General features: G+C 45.0%; 1 protein-coding gene across 1 annotated transcript in view; it reads right to left on the bottom strand.

The window, feature by feature from the left end:
* Nucleotides 1–25,737, bottom strand: part of Slco2a1 (solute carrier organic anion transporter family member 2A1) — a 97,383-nt gene that overhangs the window by 36,470 nt on the left and 35,176 nt on the right. Inside the window, exons 2-3 of the mRNA XM_008851725.3 lie at nucleotides 10,661–10,798; nucleotides 6,951–7,113 (exon numbers count right to left, since the gene is read on the bottom strand). Of these exons, the coding sequence (XP_008849947.1) occupies nucleotides 6,951–7,113; nucleotides 10,661–10,798 (301 nt within the window). The remainder of the gene's footprint in view (nucleotides 1–6,950; nucleotides 7,114–10,660; nucleotides 10,799–25,737) is intronic.

The raw sequence follows: 25,737 nt of genomic DNA, 5'->3' as shown, positions 1-25,737 counted from the left end.
CTCAGATCCACCCTTTTCCTCAGCTCACTTGAAGCAGGACTCAGTCCTTCAATAGCCCAGGATTGCAACACATCTATGAAGAATGATTAGTGTACCCATGGATAAAGACTTCCAGTACCAGAACCCAGCAGACGCTCCATCAGAAGACCATTCTTTTCCTTCTTTTTTTCCTTTTTCTTAAAATTTGAGACAGGGTTTCCCTGTAGCCCCAGTTGGCCTAGAACTCGCTTTGTTGACCAGGCTGACCTCGATCTCACAGAGATCTGCCCTCCTGAGTGCTGGGATTAAAGGCTTGCGCCACCACACCTGGCTCCATTCTTTTTCCACTCAAACCGTCTGTTTCCAGCATAGTCCTTATAACCCATAAAGGAATCCTTTCTATTATTCTAAGTGATTCAAGCAAACAGGAATCAATTACTCCCTCAGCACTTTCTTGGGTGACTCATTTAATCTCAACCAACTACAACTCCACTGCTGTGAACAAAAGATAAACCGTTGCAGATCAGGCCCCTCACAGCTGCGCCTCATGAGACCACCACCAAATCCCACCTCCCTTGAAACAAGGGAAAATCATCCCAAGCTAACAAAGTTACATAGACTTAGCTCCAAAGCAACCATGATCCTGAGGAGCTAAATAAGACCACATGCAAATCTAAAAACACCACATTATTATAGATTCACCTCCCTACCTGCCCCCTCCAATTGGCTGTATGGTCACATTATTGAACATACAAAGAGAAGATTCATGATGAACAGGAATGAGCAGGCACAGCAAAGGGGAAGAGTTAACATTCTTAAAGTTTGAGCTATTATTAAAGTATAGGGAGCTCTTAAAACTTACATAAAGGATAGGTTTAACTATGATTAACAAAGCGGAAGAAAGGCTCACAGAACGAAGGCATACTTGGAGGAAATCACCATGGATGCAGTACAGATGAACAACGCACTGAAAACCATGAAGTGAGGTAAAGAGAAAAGGGTTCAGAAATGAAAGTGACCAACACGTATACTTACGGAAAAGAAGTTTCAGAGGCTAGGATGAGGAAAGCTTTTGGCTGATAATTTTAATCCCAGCACTTGGGAGGCAGAGGCAGGTGGGTCTCTGTGAGTTCAAGGCCAGCCTGGTCTACAATAGTGAGTTCCAGGACAGCTGGGGCTACAGGGAGACCCTGTCTCAAAAAGACCAATACTACTACTACTACTACTACTAATAATAATAATAATTATTATTATTATTATTATTATTAATTATAAGTCTTACAAATTGAACTCCCAAACAGATAAGTAAAAATCAGCCTATATTGAAACATATCAGGGTAGCAATGCAAAACAACAAAGAAATGACTGAAATTTTAAGTGCAACTAGAGTGGAAACCCCACCATAGATGAAAATAGAGATTTATAATTACATCGATGGAGAAGGTCCATGAACAAATGCCCAAAGACAAAAGTATGGTATTTCAAAGTACTGAGAAGGAATAGCTATTAATCTAACATAGTTTGTAGCTACACTAATTCAAAAGCAAGGGTAAAATTGAGATCCTTTCTGACAAAGAGATCTTATCCTCAAGAGTTTATCTGAAAGTAATAGCAGAGGATATATTTCAAGGGAAACTGAAGCAACAACATAGGTGAAGTGCCCAGGGCAATAATGAACACAGAAACCCACAAGCTTGTGGGTAAGTGTTAATAGGCACTAGTCAATGCAAGGAGGGCAAAGACAGACAAACCCACAAACTGCTCAGCAATGATGGATGGTGGGTATTACAACATCCAAGAACTTTGTTCTCTTGGGGAATAAAGACATTTATCAGTTTTAGAGCTTTTAAGTCCTAATCCAATGTTAAACGTAAGAACAACAGTGAGCCACACTGTTCATGGGTAGAAGATTCCGCATAACAGGCATGTCAGCTGACCTCAAGTTGATCTATGAATTTAATGCAATTCCAATAAAAATTCCAGAAGGGTTTTTTAAAAATACAAACAACAATCGGATACTGGTGAAGGTGACACACAGATCAATGGGATGGAATGGAAAGTCACAACTGAGCCCACATATACATGGACAATTTTCTTTCCTGTGTGGAGATGGAACTCAGGGCCTCATGCATTTTAGGTAAGTACTCTACCACTGAGATGTACAAAGATTACTTTATGGAGAAAATACAGTTTTTGCAACAAATGGTGCTAAAAAAATTGACATCCATACACAAAAGGAAAACTTTAAATGCTATAGAAAGGTAACTCAAAATGGATTGAAGCTCTATGTAAACACAAAAGTGCAACACCCTTAGAAAACAGAAGAAAATCTCCTTCTCCTGGGATTAGGCAGAGTTCTTAAATGTGGTGCCAAATACTTGAGTCATGAAAGAAAAAAAAATGATAAATTGGATTTCATCAAATTAAAATCACTTTTTGCTCTGCAAATGACAAATATTCTGTTAAAAGTATATACATGATAAGCTAAAGACTAGGAGAAAATATTTGTAAATCTCATAACCAACAAAGAACTATCTAGAATTTGTACAAATTCCAAATTCAACAGTCAACAATCAGCACTGGCAATGTGGTCACTCACACTTTTTTTCCACTTTTTTAAATTGACCTTTTAAAATTTCATACAACATTGCCCACTCAAATCCAGACCCCTCCCCCATCCATGCCTCCCTCTATCCCCCCACTGAACCCTATACACTCTGCCATACATGCTGAGTCCTATTCATTCAGGCGTTTGTACCCAAATGTCCTTCAGTGTAAATGCATCCACTGGAGTCTAGTAAGCCCATCCAGTGGTCATATGTCACTCATACTTTTAATCCCAGCATTTGGGAGGCTGATGCAAGAGGATTAGGAATTCAAGGTCAGCCGCTACTATGTGAGACTCTGTCACAAACACAAATAACCTCAAGCAGAATATTTGAACACAGTTTACCAAAGAAGAAGATGTTTAATGTTGTAAAGTTATATTCACACAAAAACCTGTACACAACTATTTACAGCAGCTGTATTAATAAGGGCGGCAAAGTGGACACATTCAGACGGCTTTCAATAGGCGAATGGGGAAACAATCTTCAGTTTAGCCATACAGTGCAATGCTATTCACAAATAAAATGTGAACTACTAACAAATCAACAACTTGGGTGAATTTCAAAGGTGTGTGCCAGTTTCAAACAGCTACATTTATGTGATTATCAAAAACACAAGGACATAATGACAGGAATAGAAGAGTGGTTGTAGATCTCAGGGAGAGTCTGGCAACTATGAGATATTAGGACAGAGTTTGTGTGATGATGGAACTATCTGCATCCTGATCATGGTGGTGGTGACACAAATATATAAAGGTGTCCAAATCTATGAAACTGTATATTACCCCACATCACCCCCAATAAGAATCGATGTTTAAAAGATTTGTTTTTAGTTTATGTGCATGAGTGTTTTGCCTGTATGTAAGTGCATTGTGTGCTTGTGATACACCCAGAGGCCAGAAGAGGGCATCGGGTCCCCTGGAGTTATGGGTGGTTGTGAGCAGCCACGTGGGTGCTGGGAACAGAACCTGAGTCCTCAGCAAGAGCAGCCAGCGCTCTCAATCGCTGACCCACCTCTCCAGCTCTCGAGAGTCAATTTTATTATACAGTAATTTTTTAAATTGTGGTAAATGTAAGATGATTAATAAGTCACACTTTCCAAACTGGCAGGAAGGAAAAGCAGAACTAAAGAAATAGAACACCAGAAAACAGAACAAGAAACAGGAAGCACACCAATAAGCTATCTGGCTGGGAAGGAGGTAATGCTTTACTTCTTTAAAAAGACATGACTGGCCAGGAGTGGTGGCACATGCCTTTAATCCAAGCACTCAGGAAACAGAGGCAGGCAGATCTCTGTGAGACTGAGGCAGGCTTGGTTTACATAAGGAGTTCCAGGTCAGCTGGGGCTACAGGGAAACGCTGTCTCAGAAAACAACAGCAAAACATGTATCTGACAACACCGGTTTCCATCAACAGATGAACGGATAAACAACACATTATATATGTCTAATATATATATATATATGGAATATAATTTAGCCATAAATGAATAAGTGCTGACATATGATACCACAGGAATAAATCTTGAAGACATGGAGCTAAGTGAAATCAGCCCGAAACCACAGGTACTGTAGAATCTACTTACATGAAATACCCAGATTAGGCAAAGTCACAGAGCCACCAAGCAGGTGAGTCCAACTGCTCACAGGGGGAGTCGCGATGAAGAGATACTGCTTATGGGTATAAAATTTCTGTCTGAAGTGATGAAAAAGTTTTAGAAATGTCAGTGGTGGCTGCACAACATGGAGGATATATTTAATGACACCAAACTGTACATGTAGTGGTTGAAAGAACGGATTTTATATGCATTTTACGAGAATTTTAAAACTTAAGAATGTAATATGCCAAAACTGATTTAATTATACATTTTAAATGGGTGAATTATATGGCATACGAATTGAATCTTTGTTATTTATTTATTTATTTACTTATTTATTACTGTGTGTGTAAATGTGTATGTCAGGGTGTGTATGTTAAGGCATGTGTGTGGAGGCTAGAGGACAGTTCCTTAGAGTGTGCTGTCTCCTCCACCTTCACATGGGTTCCAGGGATTGAATTTAGGCCATCAGGCTTGAGCAACAAGTACCTTTACCCACTGAGTCATCTTGGGGGGTCCTTGAATTGAATCTAAATAAGGCTATTAAAAATAGCAAGCATCAGAACTGGAGAGATTGTTCAGCAGTTAAAAGCACATACTGTTCCTGCAGAGGATCCAAGTTCAGTTCCCAGCACTTATGCTGGGCCGCTCACCATCTCCTGTAACTCCAGTTCCAGGGGATCCAATGCCTCTGTGCACTTGTGTACACATACCTACATATACATAATGTTTAAAAATCCAGGTGTCTATCTGAAGGAAAACTGCTGCATGTTCATAATCAGTACACAGATATTTTGTATTATTTATTGTTACCCATTGAATTTTTTATATTAAAGATAGAATAACTAGGGTTGGAGAGATGGCTCAGCAGTTAGGAGCACTAGCTGCTCTTGCAGAGGGCCTGGGTTCAGTTCCCAGCACATACATGACAGCTAACAAGCATCTGTAAATCCAGTTCGAGGGGATCTGACACCCTCTTCCAGCCTCTGAGAGCACTACATTCACATAGTGCATTTACATCCAGGCAAAAAAAAAAAAAACCTCCACATACACAAACTACAAAATAAAATAAAATGAATAGAATTGCCATAAATGGGATGTCTATGTCATCCCCTCCAAAGATGAGGGAACACCATGGAAAGAATGGAAGAGCCAGAGGAAGGGGACAGATATGTGGAGCACTGACTTCTGGTTATGACAGGTTGTTGTACTCATGAACGCACAGCAGCTGTTACCGTCACAAGATATGAACCACACTGGGTTGGTGTACACCTTGCCATGGAAGGAAGAGGGGCTCTTGGGGGCTCTCCCCTCCCTAAGGATTTATAAGCAGTTAATGGGGTGATGAGGATCAGGGGAATATTTTTTTCAGTGGTGGAGTCACTGGTCAGGTGCCTGTGCTCCTGTAAACAGCCAATGAAACTCATTGGGTTTCACAAGACAAAAAGACATGGAAGCAGAAGCTGGACTAGTTGGGGAAAGGCAGAGGATTAGTAGGAGTAGGGAAAGAAAATAGTGAATGTGATCAGAACACATTATGAACATGTATGAAAATGTCATAATGAGACCCAGTATTATATATAATTAGTATATGCTAATAATAACATTAAATATAATAAGGTCAAATCAAAGGGAAAGAGACTTCTTCCCAGAGCTTCAGTGCTAATTAACACCATGTTTATGGATCACACGAACCCTACTCACTTCATCCTGCCACAGGACATCTCACTAAGAAGCAGAAGTTTGGGTCACAGAAGGGGCCCTTGCCTGAGGGTTAGGAGATGTGAGCCTCTCTCTCCTCAACCACCTGAAGCATGGGAAAGCAACTGAACAGCTTCCAGTGGAAAGTCCTAGTATGTACTATTTCCTCTCAATTGGGACATTCCCCTCTGGCTCCTAAGTCTAAGGAAGTTAATGAAACTTAAAAGGCTCAGGAAGTTCACCAAAGTTACAAAATGTACAAGGTTCTTCCCCAAGGCCATATAAAGCTGGAAACAATTGCTGGGGGAAGAGGGGACAGGGAGTTCCAGGGATGCAGTTTTAGCGACTTCACCCATGGGGGGGGAGTGCCTTTTGGTGATGTAGTTGCCTTTGAGTTACTCATGCCCCTTACCCATGTTCCTGTGAGTAACCCCAATAATCTTACTGGTTCACCTAGCTAGACTTGGGTAGAATCATTTCTTTGGTTTGTTGTAGTGTCCTATCTGAAGTGACTAGACATTTGTTTGTGTTTCCCCAGGAAAAGTTACATAAGGCCCCTCCTACCTTGTCTCTGTCCTTCATTGGTGTCAGGAGACTAAACGAGTACAATGTGCAAGTGCTGTGTAGCTTAGACCATAACGAACAAATGTGACGAGTCACTGAGCATCAAGAAAATTCAGACTTCATCTTGCTCTGCACTTTGGCCCTCTTTCCTCCAAGCCTCACTGTGGGGCTGCTCACAGGTGTCCCTAGGCAAGTGGAGTTTGGCTCAACCCTGGCCCGAAGCACATGGAATCGGGAGAGGTGAGCCACCAGACAAACCTACTCCATCCTCAACAAGCCAGGGACTGGGAAGCTAAGAGACTGCATGTTTCTGTGCATTTCAGTATGTCCCGAGCTTCAGATGTGCTTTGGGGAGAAACCAAACAACTAAAGTCAAGGGTAGTGTCTGGTGGAAGAGGACCGCATGGCCCAGCTTAGCATCCACAACCCACCAAGCACCAACACGAACGCAGCAGCATGCTCACCCTGTCTCATCCCCTTGAGCCAGGGTTTGGGCTACTCACCGATGCTGGCCGAGGTGTACTGGTAGGGCTCCGAGAGGAAGTGTGGGAGGGTGAGGACAAAGGCACCTGCCGCCAGGAGGAGACCCCCGATGCCAATCACCCGGGGCCGGTTCACCCGGCTGCCGAAGTAACTGACAAAGATGATGAGGGTGGCATTGCTGATCTGGAGAGAGAGAGAGAGAGAGAGAGAGAGAGAGAGAGAGAGAGAGAGAGAGAGAATGAGACCCATGTCAGGACCTCCCTCAGCCCAGAGGAGACATGACCATACTTCACCCAGGAAGAACAAACAGGGATGGCTGCCCAGCATCAATGGGGTCTCCAGGCACCATGCACCCTTTTTGTTAGACAGAGTCTCATTGGTCTGGAGCTTGCCAAGTAGGCCAGGCTGGTTGGCCCAGGGATCCTCTTATCTCTGCCTCCCTAACTCTGGGATTACTGGCATGTGTCACCACATCTGCTTTTTTATGTGGGTTTTAGGGATTGAACTCAAGTCAGTTTGCATGATAAGCACTTTACCAACTGAGATATCTCCCCAGCCCTTCTAGACAAGTCAGGGAAAAATTCAAGGAAGCTTCTAATCCTAGCTGACACCTGGAGCAGCATACATTTCCTAATTAAACTCTTAAATTTAATGAGGCCAAAGTAGAGGACCCAGGGACTCAGGCCTGAAAGTCAGAATAACAACTAATCAACATGAATATCTCAAATACCATGCACCAACTCTTATTTCACATTTGACTGCAGAATAGTTAAGTATCATGTCTATACCCATGAGATCAGGAAGTGGCTTAGGCCAGAGTGGTCTGACTTTAGATCGTCCAGGCTTCAATAGAATGGTCTGTGGCCTCTTGGGGAAGTGGGTTTCTGCCCCAACAACTCTGCTTCTAATCCAGTCACATTCACCCCAAACTCTTCAAAGTGAGGGACAAGAAACACACCACTCCCAGGCCCCTTCTAGACTGGACACATCAACCACTCGGTGTTCCTGATGCTTCTTAGACAGCACGTTCCTTACATCTGCCACTCTGGCCTCTGTCTGCCCTTTTCCTCCCATGATTGCCTTTCTCACAGAACTTATCACTGGATCTACTAGAGCCTTATCTAGCCCTATACAGTTCTCCTTAGCCTTTTGTCCATCTGTTCATTTCTGCCCCCTCAGCACCTAGAACAGTGTCTTCTACACAGTTGGAACTCATTAACATGTGTTGAGAAACATGCCAATAGTAAGAGTCTGTGACACTTAGAGAAGAGTGTAAAGATCTGTGAGGTGTGCGAGGAGGCAGTCTGGTCTCAGCAGGGAACTCTCCAGCCTCAGAGGTTCCAGGACATTCTGCAATGGGGCACCTGGACAAAGAGCGTGACTCTTGTTCCCTGGGTTTCTTTTCTTTCCGTCTTGCTTTTCCATTGTTTTCCATGAACTGACTGAAACGTCTGATCATTTCAGCTGTTAGCTGATTGGAAAGGGCATGTGTGATAAGTAGTGGTGAGCCCTAAAGGGGACCCAGGAAAGAAAGTTGGGGTGCCCGAGTCCCACTCATCTGCAAAAGCCTTCCTGACTTTCCTGGGGCCCAGGCCCGTTTTTTTGTAGGTCACTGGATTTGCTCAGGCATCATGAACTTACTCCCAAGCTTTTTTTTCAGCTGAGGAGAGCCTTTGAAAGAATTCTTTTTTCCCCAATAGAAATCACACCCCAAACTGCACTTGTTCTAGGCAAGAGGAAAAGGGCCTCAGTCTCACCTATCGGCCTCAGAGTGCCCCAGAACAGCTCCATCTACTTGCTGGTCAGGGGACATTTAAAAGCTGCTCATTAATAGACATTCTCTTTAGTTTCTCAAAATCAAGGGACCTGGGGACTGGAGATGGGCCTCAAGGGCTCCAGCTCACCTTCTCTGTTTAGCTCTGGCTGTCATGTTGGAGTGGACAATAGGAGCAGCTACTTTCCAAGGCCAACACATCCATGGCTTCTCTCTTCAAGCACCTCCACCTACCTTTGAACTGTCATAAGCAGCCAGTGCCTTTTCATCTCATCTGTCCCCAGAAAGCTTTGAGATTGAATCTTCAGCCCAAAGGCTCATGCTCACTGCACACTCAGATGGCCTCACCTACCCTTGTACCAGGCTGGACTCTTCGCACCGACCTGGCTAAGAACAACACACACACACACACACACACACACACACACACACATATCCTCAGATACCCACAGATATAATTACACACAGGCACATATATAGTCATACAGAAATACTCACATACAAACACACAGACACAAATAAATCAGACACCCACTGACACAGATCTGTACAGACAGCACAGAAGTATACATACAGACACATGGTCATATAAAATATTCTGACACATAGACACAGAATCATATTTAGTGACACACAGACATGTACATAGGACTGTTAGGTCAGAGGAGTGAACTATCTGGTGGTATTTGCCTTAACTCATGCCAGAAGGTATGGTCTATAGTTGGGTTCTTGAAGAGTTTATCTGAGCTTGGGAAAGAGGAAGTTTCATGGGTAAGTTATTTTCATTTTGATTGAATCAGAGCCCTGGGAAAGTGTCATGCTCCTTACTTTCCTAAATCACTTATCTTTAAATTTCTTTATTTACTTGTTTTTATTTTATGTGTATGAGGGTTTTGCTTGCATGTATATTAAGTGCACCTATGTCATGCAATGGCTGTAGAGGCCAGAAGAGGGTGTCAGATTCCCTGGAACTGGAATTACAGATGGTTATTAGCCACTATGTGGGTGCTGGGAACCCACTCTGGGTCCTCTGCAAAAGCAGCCAGTGCTCTTAACTACTGAGCCAGCTCGCCAGCTTTTTGTCTTAAACAGACCCTGCCATATGTTCCAGCTAGCTACTCCCTAACAAAAATCTAGTTGGGGTTGGGGACTGGGGAGATGGTTCAGTTGGTAAAGTACCTGCCACACAAGCATGAAGACGAGTTTGGATCGCCAGCAGTCATATAAAAGCCATGTATGGTAGAGTGCTGTAATTCCAGCCCTGGGGAGGGATGGGGGTGGAAACAGAAGGAACCCTGGAGCTCACTGGCTGGCCAGCCTAGACAAATTGATACACATCAGTGAGAGACCCTGTCTCAAAAATTAAGGTGGAGAATCGTTGAGAAAAGACACCTGATGTTGACCTCTGGCCTCCATACACGTGTACACATGTGTACACATGTGCACGTGCACACACGCACACACACACACACACACACACACACACACACGCATGCACACGCACACCACTACACAAAATCCAGTTATTCCTGGGCCCTCAATTTTGTTCCAAGCATTGGAGCAATGTGTATGACAGTTTGGAAGCTCGTGGTTTTGGATCCTCTGGGCTGCCAGAAGAGGGAGTCTGTCTTACATGCCAGCTCTGATTTTACTTAGTAGAGAACACTGTGTGAGGAGTCACAGGTGGTATCTGGACTCAATAAGAACGGTGGGAGACTTGGGATGCACACAAGCGCCATGGGCTAGGGCTACAGTGATACAAATGTCATAGTTTTGTTTCCTGGCTGTCTCTGAGTGAGGACAGTGCATGCTAGGTCATTATCCAAGTCAAAGGCCAACATTTAGGAGTTGTGTTCTGCTTCCAGATGCAGAGGTTTGTAGCTGGGATGCACACCAGCCCCCTGTTCTGCCCTTCCCAGAGTCTTTGGTCATGATGGCTCACGACCTCTCTCTCACCTCGTTCAAGCTGGAAATGAGACCTGAGGAAGAACTGGAGAGCCCAAAGCGCTTCTCAATGGTGGTGAGGCTGCTCTTGAAGTAGGCGCTGTAGAGGAGCTGGCAGAGCTGCAGGAGGCCATGACAAAGCACGAACACCTGCATAACAGACAACAGTCCTTTGAGGCCTCTGCACAGTGGCCCAACCTTTTACCCAGGGTCTCTGGGGCATGGAGGCCCGGGAACCAGAACTTCCCCCTCATGGAAACACCTCCCATGACGGTTCTGAGGGTGAAATGCTATCAGCACCATACCATGTTTCAACCCACAGGGACTGCTGCAAAATACTAGCCATTCCTAGCCTTACCAGATTTTTATTTGAGATCCTGTCTAATGTCTCCTAGGTTGACTTCTAATTCTCTATGTAACTGAGGATGACCTTGAACTTCTGATTCTCTCACCTCTACCTCCTAAGTGCTGAGATTATAGCCATGTGCCACCACATTGAGTGTTTATGCTGTACCAGGGATCCAACGAACCCAGGGCTTGTGCACGCTAGACAAATACTCTACTTAATGAGCTACATCTCCAGCCTTTTATCAAATCTTATCATTGTTGTCATAAACAATCCACTAAAACCACAGGGACAGTCATCTCCAAGCAAAGGCCTGACTTAACCAAGCATCAAGGGCTTTTGTCACCTTGAATTGCTCCCATGCAACCTATGCAATCCATGGACCGCTTGTCAATCTTCCTCCTGTTCCCTGGGAGGACTGACAACCATTCTCCAATCAATTCAGACCACTCTCAGTGACACAAGCAAGCCTTTGGTCATGTTGCTCTACTCTCCTGGCCTGTCCTCCATTCTAATCATCATCCTCCAAGGTCCACCTCTAGTGTCTCCAAGACACTAACTCGGATGTATCTTGGAATCACCTGATGGAATGAATAGCCCCATTCCCATCCTCATCAAGCTTCTTAGCAAGCCTATCTTGGCCTCTTACCAGGAACATCTGTGATTGTACTTGTTCCCCTCCGAATGGATGCTCAAGGCCTTGGGGTAAGGGCCTGAGGCCATTTGTCATTGTGTCTCACTTGGCCTCACATGCTTTGTCCTATGAATACTGAGTAAATGTGAGTTCCAATGTTGACAATGATAGATACATATCTGTCAGGATGGGAGAGGGATTTAATGCCATCCTCAGTCAATTCCAGGTGGATCTCTGGGCCCTCCTAGGATCTCAGCAGTCGGGCCAGGCATGAACAGATGCCAAGCAGGAGTCTCACATCACCAAACAGTACCTGGAAGGTGGCCTTCTGGGTCATGCTTTTCCTCCAGGGAAGGGTGAGGTGCTGTTGTGTTTCATAGTCTGCCAAAGTTCTTCTCTTAATTGAAAGACTGGTATCTCAGAAGAGCAACTGGGACTTTGCCCTTATTTCCATTTCCCTCCAAAACTGAGCCTACCTCTTTGCAGGGGCCTCCCTCCAGCCTTTGGAGTTTTCTACCTGCTAGAACAGAGCCTTGGCAGTCTGAGGCTTCTGACATAGTCCAGAATTCACTGCATCTCCACCCATCTGCACTTATGGCCTCCAAATCTGAGACGGTCATTGCACTTAGGAAACCAGATATCTCTCTCAACTGCTGCCTGTCTCTGAGCCCCGACAACTACCTCCCTCCTCACCAGAGATAGAAAACAGTCAGCCCACTGGGAGCCAGAGGCGGCCCTCTAGCCTGGCTTCCCAGAAAGCCACAACTGTGCTTCCTTCCATACACTGGAATCCTCTTGATATTTTGTGATAAAGGCATTTTACCAGATGGAGAAGCCGAGATTCATAGATGGGGAACCTGAGTGCCCAGCATAGTGTCTGAAAATAACTTTTGGAGCTTAGATGCTAGCCACTCAAGATGTGTGGAGTGGGCCAGGTCTGAGCGTGTCTCTCACTCAGTAGAACAATCTTAGCCAGTCTCCATCTCTTGAGCCCTTAGTTGTCCCAGCTTTGAGGTAAATGAGCTAAGTCATTGATTCTTAAGCCAACTTTGAGTCAAAGTTATCTAGACAGATGGGGGGGGGGTTCTTTGGAATAGAGGCTAAAGCCCAAGCCAAGATCTACTGAATTAAAATCAATAGAAGTAAAATCCCAAATGTCACTTTTGAAAAAGTTTGTCTAGAAGAATCTTATGGACAAAATTTATCACAATTCCTGGACTAAACAGCATGTATTGACTCTGACCATGCAGAGAAGGGCCAGAAAGAGAAAACCCAACAAAAACTCCCCCAAATCCATAGGATCTGCCATTGTAGGCAGAAGGGAAAATGAGAGCTTTCAAAGAGACTCCAGAAAGCAACATGTGATGATGGTGAAGATAATGGCAACGGCGGTAGTAATGAATTGGTGGTGTTGATGGTGAAGGTGTCTGTGGAGGTAACGGTAATGATGAAGGTGAACTTGGTGGTAAAAGTAAAGGTGGTGGTGATAGTGACAGTGATGGTGTTCTTGATGGTGAGGATGTTAGTGATGGAAAAAAGTAAACGTGTGGGTGAAGATGATATTAACGGCGATGATAAGGGTAAGAAGGTGTTCTAGTTTTCCTCCAGTGGCTGTAATAAAACATTCTGACCGAAAGCAACTTAGGGGAGGAAAAAGTGCATCTCATCTTGCAGGTTGCAATCCATCACTGAGAGAAGTCACAACAGGAACTCAAGCAGGAACAAGTAGAAACCATGGAGGGACACTGCTTGTCGGCTCACTCAGGCTCATACTCAGCTAGCTTCCTTATACAGCCCAGCGCCACCTTCCCAGAGAATGGTGCCATCCACAGTGGCCTGGGTCCTTCTACATCAGTTAGCAATCAAAACAATCCCTCACAGACATGTCCATAGAACAACCTGATAAAGATAATTACTCAACTAAAAGACTTTTTTTCAGGTGATTCTAGGCTGTGTTAAGTTGACTGTTAACACTGAGTAGGACAGAAGGTATTGGTGAAGATGGGGTGTTGGTGATGGTGATGGTGTTAATGTTGATGATGACAGTATTAGTGGAAGTGAAGGTGGTGGTGATAATAAAAGTGATGGTAAAAGTGAAAGTGTCGGTAAAGGTGGTGGTGAATGTAAAGGTGAAGGTGGCAGTAAAGGTGATGGTGAAGGTGTCGGTGATGATGATGGTGAAGGTGCTGATGTTGATGGCAATAATGGTGAAGGTGTCGCTGTTATTGATGATGGTGGTGAAGGTGCTGCTGCTGCTGCTGCTGATGATGATGAATGGTGAAGGTGTTGATGATGGCAGTGAAGGTGTTGATGATGATGATGGTGAAGGTGTTGATGATGATGATGGTGGTGAAGGTGTTGATGATGGCAGTGAAGGTGTTGATGATGATGATGGTGAAGGTGTTGATGATGATGGTGGTGAAGGTGCTGATGTTGATGATGATGGTGAAGGTGCTGATGGTGGTGGTGAAAGTGTTGCTGTTGTTGATGATGGTGGTGAAGGTGCTGATGTCGATGATGATGGTGGTGAAGGTGTTGATGATGATGATGGTGGTGGAGACAAAAGTGAAGATGAAGGTGATGAGATTAGTCAGCCTGATCCTTGTTCATGGATTCAAGACAGCAAACACAGTTAATCTCAAGTTATTCCCTGGGTCAGTCCAGACTCAAGGAAAGAGGCGATCTAATATTTAATGCCTTGCCAGGTCTTCCTCCTCTGACCATCCCCTGAAGGCTAATGCTCCTAAAACTGTGGTAGTTTTCCTTCTGAGCACATACCCTTTTTTCTCATGCTCTTGGGAAATCCCATTTGTCCACAGGATGATGGCTGTCAAATCTTGGTTCCTTTTCCAAAGTTTTCTCTAGAACTCTACGCTCAAGAATACTCTGCTGTCTCTTGGACATGTCTGCTTATATACTCTCAGACTCCCTACACCAATCACTCGCCAAATGACTCACATATTGTTTTCTCCCACAAACTTCTTTTTTCCTCCACCCTCTCACTTTCACTCAGTTTCTCAAGTTAGAAAGCAGGAATATTCCCACACAACCCTTTGCACACTCCCAACATTTACCCCATTGCCAGACCCTGTGATCTCTTTTTGGTGTCTCTCATATCTGAGTTCCTCCCTTATCTTCAGGCCTTGGCTCAGGCCCTTACCGTTTCTCCCCTAGATTACTACAATACCCTCTCACAGGTCTCTTGTCTGTCCTCCAAATCTTCTATCAACCCACCCTAAACACAGATTTCTCAAACACAGATGCAAGCAGGTCCTATCCAAATCAACCTCTTTTACTGGCTCCCACTTCCAATGACATAAAAGCTAATAGTCTTGGTGTGAGGTCCTTTATATTACAGGTCTTGTACCCTGCTTGGCCTGCCTCTTTGGCTCTATACCCTGCTGAGGCTGATCATATTTTACAACGATGACAACATCAATATTTCTTACCCACACACATCTCCTGCAGTGTGACGGTGACCCTCAAAGGGTGAGGTGTATGTTCTCTCCCTTTGAATATGGGCCCATCATAGCAACTTATTTCTAGTGAGGATAATGGAGCCACAGTGTTGCTGTGACTTCTCAGGCCAGGTCTTAACTATGAGTAGAGAATCTACCTAGAGTTTTCTGTCTACAATCCTTAAAAGTCAGATATCACATTTTAAGAAGGCTCAGGCTTCATCACTCATGAGGAGGCTTCATGTTGGTGTTTAGTTGAGCACGCCAACTAGTGTTTCAGCCCTCAGCCACTGTCAACTGCCAGACATGTTACTGAGAGAGCCCTCAGATGATTCTGTTCCCAGCCTAAAACAGACATGAGTTATTCCCAACTGAACCCTGTACAGGTTGCAGATTTGACAGCAAACTAAATGTTGCTATTGTTTGAAGCATTGAGTTTGGGCTTACTTTGTCACACAGCATTGGAGGGCTGCATTCCTTCCTGCAGCCCATCTTGTTCTTCCGCACCATCAAGGTCACCTCTCAAGGGTCCTTTGAGCACATATTGTGCCCATATCTTTGTTCACGGTCTGCACAGAATCTTCTGTTTCACTATCTGGAGTGCTCTCCCTGCCCTTCAGTGTCCTGTTTCTCAGGACAAGGCCAAGTTGTGTATCTAGTTCAAGGTTGCCTCCAGAAATCCCAGCACCTATTGGCTGACTTTTGTGCAGAGGTATTTCAAAGGCTTGGCACATGCTGGTGACAAGAGTGGCCTACAGCAGAGGAGTGAGGGAAGACCATCAGGGCCAGACCAGGGGCTAGACCAGGGCACTGAGTATATGGAAGAGATCAGACTCCACAGAAGTTGAGTTGTCACTGATTCCAGATGGAAGGCTGTGTTTCCATCCAGAGGCCAAGAAGGGAGCAAGGGTATAGATAGGAAGGGGCCCAGGAGAAAGGCAATACATTCACAGTTGGTGTATTCTAGCTTCTGAGCATTAGGCTCAGAAAATACCCAACTCCCATTCATCCAAATTAGTAAGGAATTAAGAGGCGTGACTAATCCCTACCAACTTCCTCAGTTGTCTCATGAGAGGAAAGTGGGAACATGGGAGAGAAAATCTGCCTCAAAGCCTTTTCTGAAAGATATGCCTTTGCTATTTCCAGTAAGTACAGAAATTCCCCGTTTTCTCCCCTGGGCTACTGGGTAGTAGACTCTAGCAAGAGCCTCTGGCCCCTTTCCACTTCCCTGCCCCCTCACCACCAAACTCATACAACAGCCGCTGCAGCCCTAGTGGGTCTGAGCATCTCATGGATTTCCTGTCAGAAGTATTGGTGTGGGTCTGGGCCCCATATTCCAGGAGACGTAGCAAACAGAAAGGGATGGGATTTGCAGTCACAAGGGAGATAAAGGCAGGGAAAAGTCCCAGGAAAAGAGAAAGCAGTAAGGATATGATTTCCACAGAGTTTGCTGGCCAGAGCCACTTGGGGTTATAGCCATCTGGTCCTACATGCCATTTCATATGAATGGGACTATGAGGTCATGTCTCTGTTCAAACTTACCAAATAGCCAGGAGAAGGGGGAGAGAAGAACACTTAGCAGTGCAAAGGAAGTGAAAGACATCCCTTAAAGAAGCCACGGGTCGAAGAAGGCACAGGTACCATAGTGACACAGATGTTACGGGGATAACTAATCACTTTCTGATTCTATTCAAGCTCCGAACTATGGGAGGAAATACCTGCCTGGTACTGTAAATCAGGCCACAAACCCATGGTCGGGGAGTTCCTAGGCCCTAGGGGTGAATCTACTACTATTATATTGAGGGGAGAAAGAGAGAGAGAGACAGATAGAGAGAGGGAAGGAGGGAAGGAGGGAGAGAAGGAAGGAAGGAAGGAGTGAGTACACGAGGATTGATTGGAGAGCAGAAGGGATGTGCTAGTTGGGTGCATTCCTCCCTCTGTTGTCACCTGGGCCATCATGGTTCTTTTTTTTTAAAGAGAAATTTATTTTTGTTGCGTGTAGTGGCATACATCTTTAATCCAAGGCAGGAGAGACCCTGTCTCAAAACAAACAAACAACAAACAAACAAACAAGTCAAGTGTGGTGGTGCACTCAGGAGGCAGAGGCAGGTAGATCTCTGTGAGATCGAGGCCAGACTAGTCTACATAGTGAGTTCAGTGAGTTCTAGGCCTTGGGCTACAGGGAGACCCTGTCTTGAAAAATACCAAACAAATAAAAAAGAATTTATTATTATTTATGTGTATGAGTGTTTTGCCTGAATGTATGTACATGCACCCATGTTGTATAACGACTACAGAAGCCAGAAGAGGGCATAGAATCTCCTGGAACAGCTGATTGTTATAGCTGGTTGTTAGCAGTCATGTGGGTGCTGGGAACTGAACCCGAGTCCCCTGCAAGAGCAATCAGTGCTCTTAACCACTGAGCCATCTCTCCAGAACCATCCTGGTTTTTGATGGCTTGGGTTTTGGAGTCAAGCAGAGCTAAGTTCAGATCTTGGCTCTGCAAGGAATGACAGGAACTTTGGCTACTAATGTCATCACTCAGAGCCACACCTCTCCCAATAGTGCATTGGGGCTTAACACCAGAGTGTTGAGGATTGCATGGGGTGTGTAGGGCTCCTGGCACCGTGCGCAGCCCAGCTGAGGGAGAGTCAGTAAGCTGGGGCTGTCCCTATCCCTTCCTCTTGCCCTTCTACTAACGAACATCCCTGTAGCTTCTAGTTCGATGCCATGAGCACTCAGGAGTGGAATGAGCTACCAGGTGCTACAGAGATCACTGTTTATTGACATACTCCAAATTCAAAGGGATTCTCTAGAGAAAATGCCTGGAAATTGCTGCATACTATAATCCTCCCCTGTGAACAACTGAAGTTTCTGAGAAGTTCTTCATTAAAGACCTGCTTAGTTTTGGAGAGAGAGAGAGAGAGAGAGAGAGAGAGAGAGAGAGAGAGAGAGAGAGAGAGAGAGAGAGAGAGAGAGAGAGAGAGAGAGAGAGAGAGAGAGTGTTTGTGTGAAGGCCTGAGGTCAACCCTGCTGGGTGTGCTGTTCCTCAGGAGCCACCCACTTTGTTTTATTTGAGGGGGCGGTAAACGATTTATTTTATTTTTAATCATGTGTGTGTGGGCATGCATGCATGTATGTATCTGAACACATGAGTGCAAGTGGTCATAGAGACCAGAAGCTTCAGAACCCTTGAAGCTGGAGTTATAGGTGGTTGTGAGCTGCCTGTGGGTGCTGGGAATTGAACTCAGGTCCTTTGGAAGAACAGTATGTGCTCTTAACCATTGGGCCATCTCTCTAGCTTCCACTTTGTCTTTTGAGACAGGGTCTGTCATTGGAACCTGAGGTTTGTCAGTTGGCTAGCCTTGCTGACCAATAAGTTCCAGGGATCCACTTGTTACCTCCTCCCCAACACTGGGACTACAAACAAATGCCACTACACCTGGTCTTGTACATTGGCACTGGAGGCTGAACTCAGGTCCTCATAGCAAGCACTTTACTGAGCTCCCCAGACTGCCCACCCCCATATTTTGCCTATGAGACCCTAGGAGCTCTACCCACCACATATAACAGATACCAGAACTTTCAGGAATAGTTTAAAGAAAGATAATGTATTTCAAAAGAAAACGAAAACAAAGATGTACTATTAGAACTGCAACTACCGATCGCTTTCTGCCTTCTTACTCAACTTCCTCTTCTAGGCATTTCTTGTTGCCATAGATTATTCAATGCATTTGATTTCTCATTCATTGATATTTCTCCAACAGACTACATAGGCTTCCTGGAGGAAAGGTGACTGAAGCTTCTTAGAGCATGTATCCCCAGTGCTTGAAGCAATGCCTGGTTTCTAACTGGCACTCGGTCCTTGTCAGTGAGTGCTGCATCTTTAAAACACTTTGATAACCTATGCTCTGGACTATGCAGCCATCAGAAGAGCCACTGAGGGCACTCAACGTCATCTCAGTCACTTGTCTACAATCATTTATAAAGTTCCCCTTTGACTTGGCTGCATTTATAAGTCACAGTTCAGCTGTGTCACTGCCCACTTGGCTTAGCTCTAAATTGCTTTTGAAGATGTCTAAACCCAAACTAAAAAGTTAAAGATTTGCAAGTGTGTCTACAGGGATTTTCAAATGTGGTTAAAATAATCTTCACTTTTATGGGGTGATATTTATACAGGTAGAGTTCACATTTAAATTCTGTGCATTTTATTATATGTAAACTATACCTCAACAAGGTTGACTAAAGGAAAATTCCTCTGAAGAAAGTTTCATAACCATGAAGGCATTCAAAATAATATTCGGACGCTTTGAAGGACATTCCACAAAGAGTTTTTTTTTCTGTTTTTCTTTTGTTTTCTTAAGTAGGAGTAATGGCAATGTTATGGGAATAAGTTTGTTTATTCAGGGGGGCTATTTTGAAAGGTTCAAAACTCATGTAAATATTTAGATTTGTGTGTGCGTGTGTGCACATGTACATCTCGCAGACAAGGTCGGCAAAGGTATCCCAAGCTGGAAACATTCTTGCCAGGTAGGGTGCAGGGAGGCGCTCAGGCATCTAAATGGGGAGGTCACGCTCACAGCCCCATGCCTCAAGCCTAACAAACTTGCAGGAGAGTGGAGGGAGAGGGAGCAGAGAAAATGGAGCCATCTTCTTCTCATTCAGGGGAACATTTTACTGCCCTCACCAAGAGCTAAGAAAGACTGAAAAGAAGCTGGGATGCCAAGTGAAGGTAGAGAAGAGGCTCCCAGGCCCAAGTCAAGTTTCAGTGACATGTGGAAGACAATCATAGGGGTAGGCCCTAAGGATGAACAGGGAACCTGGACAACTCAGGATAAATGGAGAAATGACAAAGGACACTCTAAACTTCTTTTTTGTCATGTTTGTGACTTTCTTTTCCAAAATAGACATCAGAGCTATGATGTAACTGGCATTAGATCACAGAGTACCCCGCCTGGTTAGGATAATACCAAGGGACAGGTCTGACATGTGATCTTGTAGGGTTCCCGCCTGGCTAATGATTGACTGTGCTGTCTCCCAGCTCTGACTGTTAGGATGTGACTTCACTGACGTGAGCAAGACACTGCCTGGAGCCCAGGGGAAGGAAGAAAAGCCTTGAGCAACAGGAGAGAGGCCTAACTGAGACAAAGTTGGTGACCTTGGGTTTGGAACCGGCACTTCCATCCCTAGATGACAGCTGTCTTCTTCCCAAACAGACTGTCAGGGTGGACTAAAGCGAGTAGTTCTTCCCAAGGGACAGAGGAAGGGAGGGAAGGAGAGAAGAAAGGAGGGAGGGAGGGAGAAAAGAAGGAAGGGAGAGAGGGAAGGAGGGAGGGAGGGAGGGAAGGAGAGAGAGAGGAGGGAGAGAAAGAAGGAGAAAAAACCTACACACAGAAACCTTTGTCTCACTTCATAAGGACACAGGGACTCAGGGGTGTGCTAAGGGCTGTTCCTGAGTTCTCTGCTGACTGCTTTAGCTCTTTGGTGTTTAGAAGCCAAAATTCAGCCTCTGAGGGAACTTTAGAGATGGTCAGTTTGTAAAGTGCTTGCATAAGCACCCCACCAATCCCCAGAATTAACATAAAAATACCAGATGTAGTGGTGTGTGTTTGTAATCCCAGCACTGGGGAGGCAGAGATGGGAGAATCCCTGGGACTTGCTGGACAGCCAGCCTAGCCTAATCAGTGAGACCCAGGTCCCAGTGCTGGACACCTGAGGTTTGTCTCTGGCCTCCACACACATATGCACCTGCACATACACATATGCACATATACACATGCATGCACACACACACACACACACACACACACACACACACACACACACCTAGCTTCAGAAACCATCCTTTTCCTCTTCTCTCTCTAGGTTGAAGCTGACTGTAACCCAGGCAGGCAGGCAGGAACAGCTCTGGGAGGAATGCAGCTTGGGAAAGAGAGTTGCAAACACCTGGCTAGGCTTGAGCAGCCCTGGCTTGCAGGAGCTCCTCACCTCCAGCAACTGGATACCACCTAGGAAGTTAAAATCTGTTCATAGTAATTTTTCCCCTTTATCATGAATTGATGTAATAATATGCATATACTTCAAAAATACCACACAGCATAAAAAGGCTCAGAGTAACAAGCCCGGCTTGCATGCAGCTCCCACCCAGCACCAGTCCTGTAGGTCAGGGGTGACCACCCCTGGGTTCTGTGTTTCTGCCATTTACACCCACATTCCACAAAATGCGGTGCCTGTTCTATAGTTTCTTGCTCTGTCATTTTAGCGTGTACCCCGATATGGAAGAGGAGCCTGTTCATTTAGACTTACACTTCTCTGTCTCCCTGCTCCTCCTAACTACTAATCGTTCTGTCAGTATTTTTATTATTGTCAGATCACCCCACTTTGTGACTGGCAAACTGGAAGCCATAAGAGCAGGGCTTACCTCCTCTTGAACCCCCATACTAGCCAATAGTGCCCTTGATCCATAAGGGAAAGGGTATTTGTGTTTTCCCTGGGGCCAAGGGCTGCTCTGCACTGATCCCCCAACCCAGTCCAGCTTTCTGTTTCATACCATGCCTGCAGATTCCACACCTGCTGCCTCTAAGGCTGTGCCAGGCCTCAGGCTCCACCTCTGGACATCCTATGAAGGCATTTGCAAACCTATCTCTTCCCTCTGTCCCAACCATCAACATTTCCAAACTATTGTCCATTCTGTACAGACTACTGAGGTCTTTTATCTGTTTAGGGTCTCTCCTTTTTAAGTGCTTCTGTTGTCTTTCTATCATCCTTAATCATGATTTTCATTGCACTGGGGATTCCAGAGCTGAGGAGGGACAAACATATGCTCAGTCTGCCATTTTCAGTGACAACTCGATCTGGTTCCCAATATTAAGTCCAGCAGACGATACCATTCCACTTCCATGTTTTCAATGAGAAAAAGGCTCCAAAAGGCATATTCAATGAACCCTTCATAGGCTAAAAATATCCTATGTGGAAAACACATTCAATGCACCTGACTTACCAAACATCAGAGCTCCACTTCACCTGCCTCAACCATTCTCAGGATGCATACATCAGCCTACAGTGGTCAGATTCATCCCATAAAGCCCATTTTACATAAAGTATTGACTTCCTCATATAGTTTACTGAACACTGTGCTGAGAGAAGAAAATAGAGTGGTGATATGGGTGTGCTTCCCCACCATAGTGGTGTCAAAAAAATCAAGAGGGACTGGAGAGTTGACTCAGCAGTTAAGAGCACTGGCTGCTCTTGCAGAAGACCTGGGTTTGATTCCCAGCACCCACATGGCAGCTAACAACCATCTGTAACTCCAGTTCCAGGGGACCCAGCACCTTCTTCTGACCTCCATGAGCATTGCACAACACGGGTTCATTTAAACACATGTAGACAATGCACTTATACACATAAAATAAAAATTAAAGTAATGAATAAAATATTTTTTAAAAAATCATTAAGAGACAATCTATTATACACTCAGCAGTAAACCGAGCTGTCAAACCAAAATATAAACAGATCCTTTTTTATTCCCCCTGCACTCAGTCTTGATACTTCAGATATTTGGCTGAATCTTCCCAAGGGAGAGGTGTGCCTCTGACTGCAGACACACAGCCTGATAGCAGATGGCTCTGGATGTCTGCACATCTCCACTGACATTCCTCTGCCAACAGTTCGTTCTCAATCCTGGCTGGCAGTTCACCAGTGGGAAGCACTGGGAAATGAGATTGAAGGGGCCCGCTGCAATGGGAGGCAAAGAAATTTCCCAGTGTTATCAGAGATCCAGGAGGCTGAAAGAGGAGAGGCACTGAATCGCCACTTCTGGGACCCACCTGAGAGGCCCGAAAAGTTGGAAGACAGAGGGTGACTCTGTCTTTCCAAAGGATGAAGAAAGCAAACCCAAGAATCAGACATATCCTAGGATGGAAGGCCTCTTCCAGCCAGCCCGGTTGCTTATGCCTCCTCTACCTTCTGCAGGGCGTAGCCCAGCACTCCATAGGGGAATGCCTCTTTCACAAAGTGATTCAGGAAACCAAGTATGTTCCCAGGCAGGAAGAATGCCTTCACAAGATAACACTGGGAGATTCAAAATAGCTAGCCCAGGGTCAAAGTTGGTGTTCTTCACAGTAGAAATAATCCAAGGTATCTTTGGTATTGTTATGAAGTAGAAAAGGCCGTTGATAGGAAAACGTCCTGTTGGTCCTTAGAAGCAAAAATGTCAGAATAATCTTTCAAAAAACCGCATAGGACACGAAACACCTCCTTGCACAATCTGGGGAGCTAGGTCTGGGATTATATTACTATGACTAGAAAAGATCTTTGTTAAGATGGAGTCCTGGGGCATCCTTGGAAATAAAAAGATCTGATCACCGTGGAAATGAAGTGTGTGGTTAAGTCCCTGTTTGAAAGCTAGGGCACAGACATGAGAAGAGGCTAAGATTCCCAGTCCCGTAGCACTGTAGCACTGGGAATCCTAACAGGCCTCCTGTGCTGGCCATTTACCGCTCTGGTTCTTTCCTGGGACTCCTGGTCTGAAGCTCAGCAGGAGGAATGGGTGAGGTGAACTGCCCATTGGCTGGAAATGGTAAAGTTGGTGGCAGGGGGCACAGAAGACCAAAGCTTGAGAAATTGCCTGAGGGAAGGACCTAGTGATCTGCACTTTCACAGATTTGAAGAAAAAAATTCTGGAAAGGATGAAGTCAGAGCAGGTGAGACTAAGTGAATTCATCACATTAATTAGAAACATGGTTTCTTGGAAAAATAAACACTTAAACAAAAGTATCACTGGCATTTATGTAAATATATTCTGAAAGTCTTTTTTTAAAAAGCCATGAAAGCATTCTTTAATGGAAAACAAGTGTCATCTTGTCCTTCGGAGAAGCTGCTCAAGTCATTCCTTAGGTTGAAATGAAGCCCCGTTCAGAAATGTGCTTTGAATGCATTTATGGCCAGAAAAGGGACATTTGGACCCTGTGAATATGGAAACTATGCTATTTTATATCCTTCCTTGTCTTTGTTCTAGTAACAAGATGGGATGTCAATATTTTTTCTCACATCCTGGAAGGGTTTGAAGATAAGGCCCTTCCCTTCCTGGCTTCAAGGAAAGGGCAGCCAGTTTTTCAAAGTGAGAATTAGGAACATGGGCATGGTCTCACAAGAGCCCAGGACCGTAGGAGCCGACCTCAAGGGAGGGCTCTCATGGCCCAGTAAGCAGGAGATGCTGAGGGATGGCATTTGGAATCTTCACATCTTGTTTGTCTATTGTCTACTTTTATCTCTCTACTTGCCAGACTTGGCACACTGCCTCTTCTATGCCTGCAGACTAGCAGCAGCACATAATAAATGCTCAGCAAGTCCTTGCAGACCTAGTTAATCTCACATGACCCCTAAGAGGTAAGAATCATTCCTTGTGCCCATGGAGAAGGTAATTAAGGCCCAGGGGAGCTTGCAAGACTATTTCATTTTGCAATTAGCAAATCATAGCAGCCAAAAGACACCAAGTCATATATACCACCCTTCTGTTCCACTGCAATGCTACACTTAGGAGGGTTTAGAGGAAGGAGGCACCATAGAATTGTTTTTGTTGAAGTTATCAGTTCCTAACCACTACATCAATGGGTTCTCCAAAAGTCACTTTCCCTAAGTTCTCCAGGGTTTCCTTCCCTCCGTCCCTCCCTCCCCCCCCCCCCCCCCCCCCCCCGCTCCCCCTCTTCCCTCCCTCCCTCCCTTCCTTCCTTCCCTCCTTCTTTTCTATCTTTCGAGATAGGGTCTGGCTATAAAGTCATGCTGGCTTCAAACTTAGTTTCATCCTATCTCCCAAGTGTTGGGATCACAGGTATGTACCTTCACATCCAGCTAATTCAACAGGGATCAGCGGTAGAATTTGTGATGTGTTCTCACTAATTCTCTAGCTGTTTTGGTCTCTTCAAAGAACCATGGTGGAAGTCCTCTTCTCTCTCCACCTGATATTGATGTTACCCAGGCTGTCCTTGACCCCTCCACATACTTTTCTTTGGTGTCTCACCCACCCATCCATGGCAATGGCTCTTGCTAAAGACCTCCCTCCTGAATATGACTTCCTCTCAAATGTGCCCCTCATATTTTAACTCCCCATCAAGCCCTCAAGCCACCCCCATCCCTGCTTGCCCAGTTTCTTCTCCATTCTAGTTCTTACATTTACCTCCAAGCCAAAGCTCGAACCTTCCACACTCTCCATCTGCTTTGACAACCCAGTTCCAGCCACCAGCAGCTCTCACCTGGCCCACTATCAAGACTTCCTGTATTGCCTGCATTATGTGCTGTGCAATGCCTGCAGAGGTCAGAAGAGAGCATTAGATTCCCTGGAACTGGAGCTGTGTACGGTTGTTAGCCACCATGTAGGTGTTGGGATTTGAACTCAGGTCCTCTGCAAGAGCAATCAGTGCTCTTAAGTGCTGAGTCATCTCTTCAGCCCCTCCTCTCACTTTCTATGCCTGCTCTCTCCTCCTTCCCGTATACTCTTTAAACAACCAGAGACGTCTTTCAAGAAGTCTCATTGAAGTATGACATTATACAGAAAATGCATGTCATGAGTACAGCTTGAAAGAAATTCCCAAGCTAGTTACACATGAGGGAGCCTATGTATGTAGATCAAAACTAATCATTACCCAGCTTTCCA

Source organism: Nannospalax galili, unplaced genomic scaffold, assembly GCF_000622305.1.
Source record: "Nannospalax galili isolate Female #2095 unplaced genomic scaffold, S.galili_v1.0 scaffold1046, whole genome shotgun sequence".
NCBI lineage: Eukaryota > Metazoa > Chordata > Mammalia > Rodentia > Spalacidae > Nannospalax > Nannospalax galili.
The sequence above is the reverse complement of the archived record's forward strand: the minus strand, read 5'-3'. Positions and strand labels throughout refer to the sequence as shown.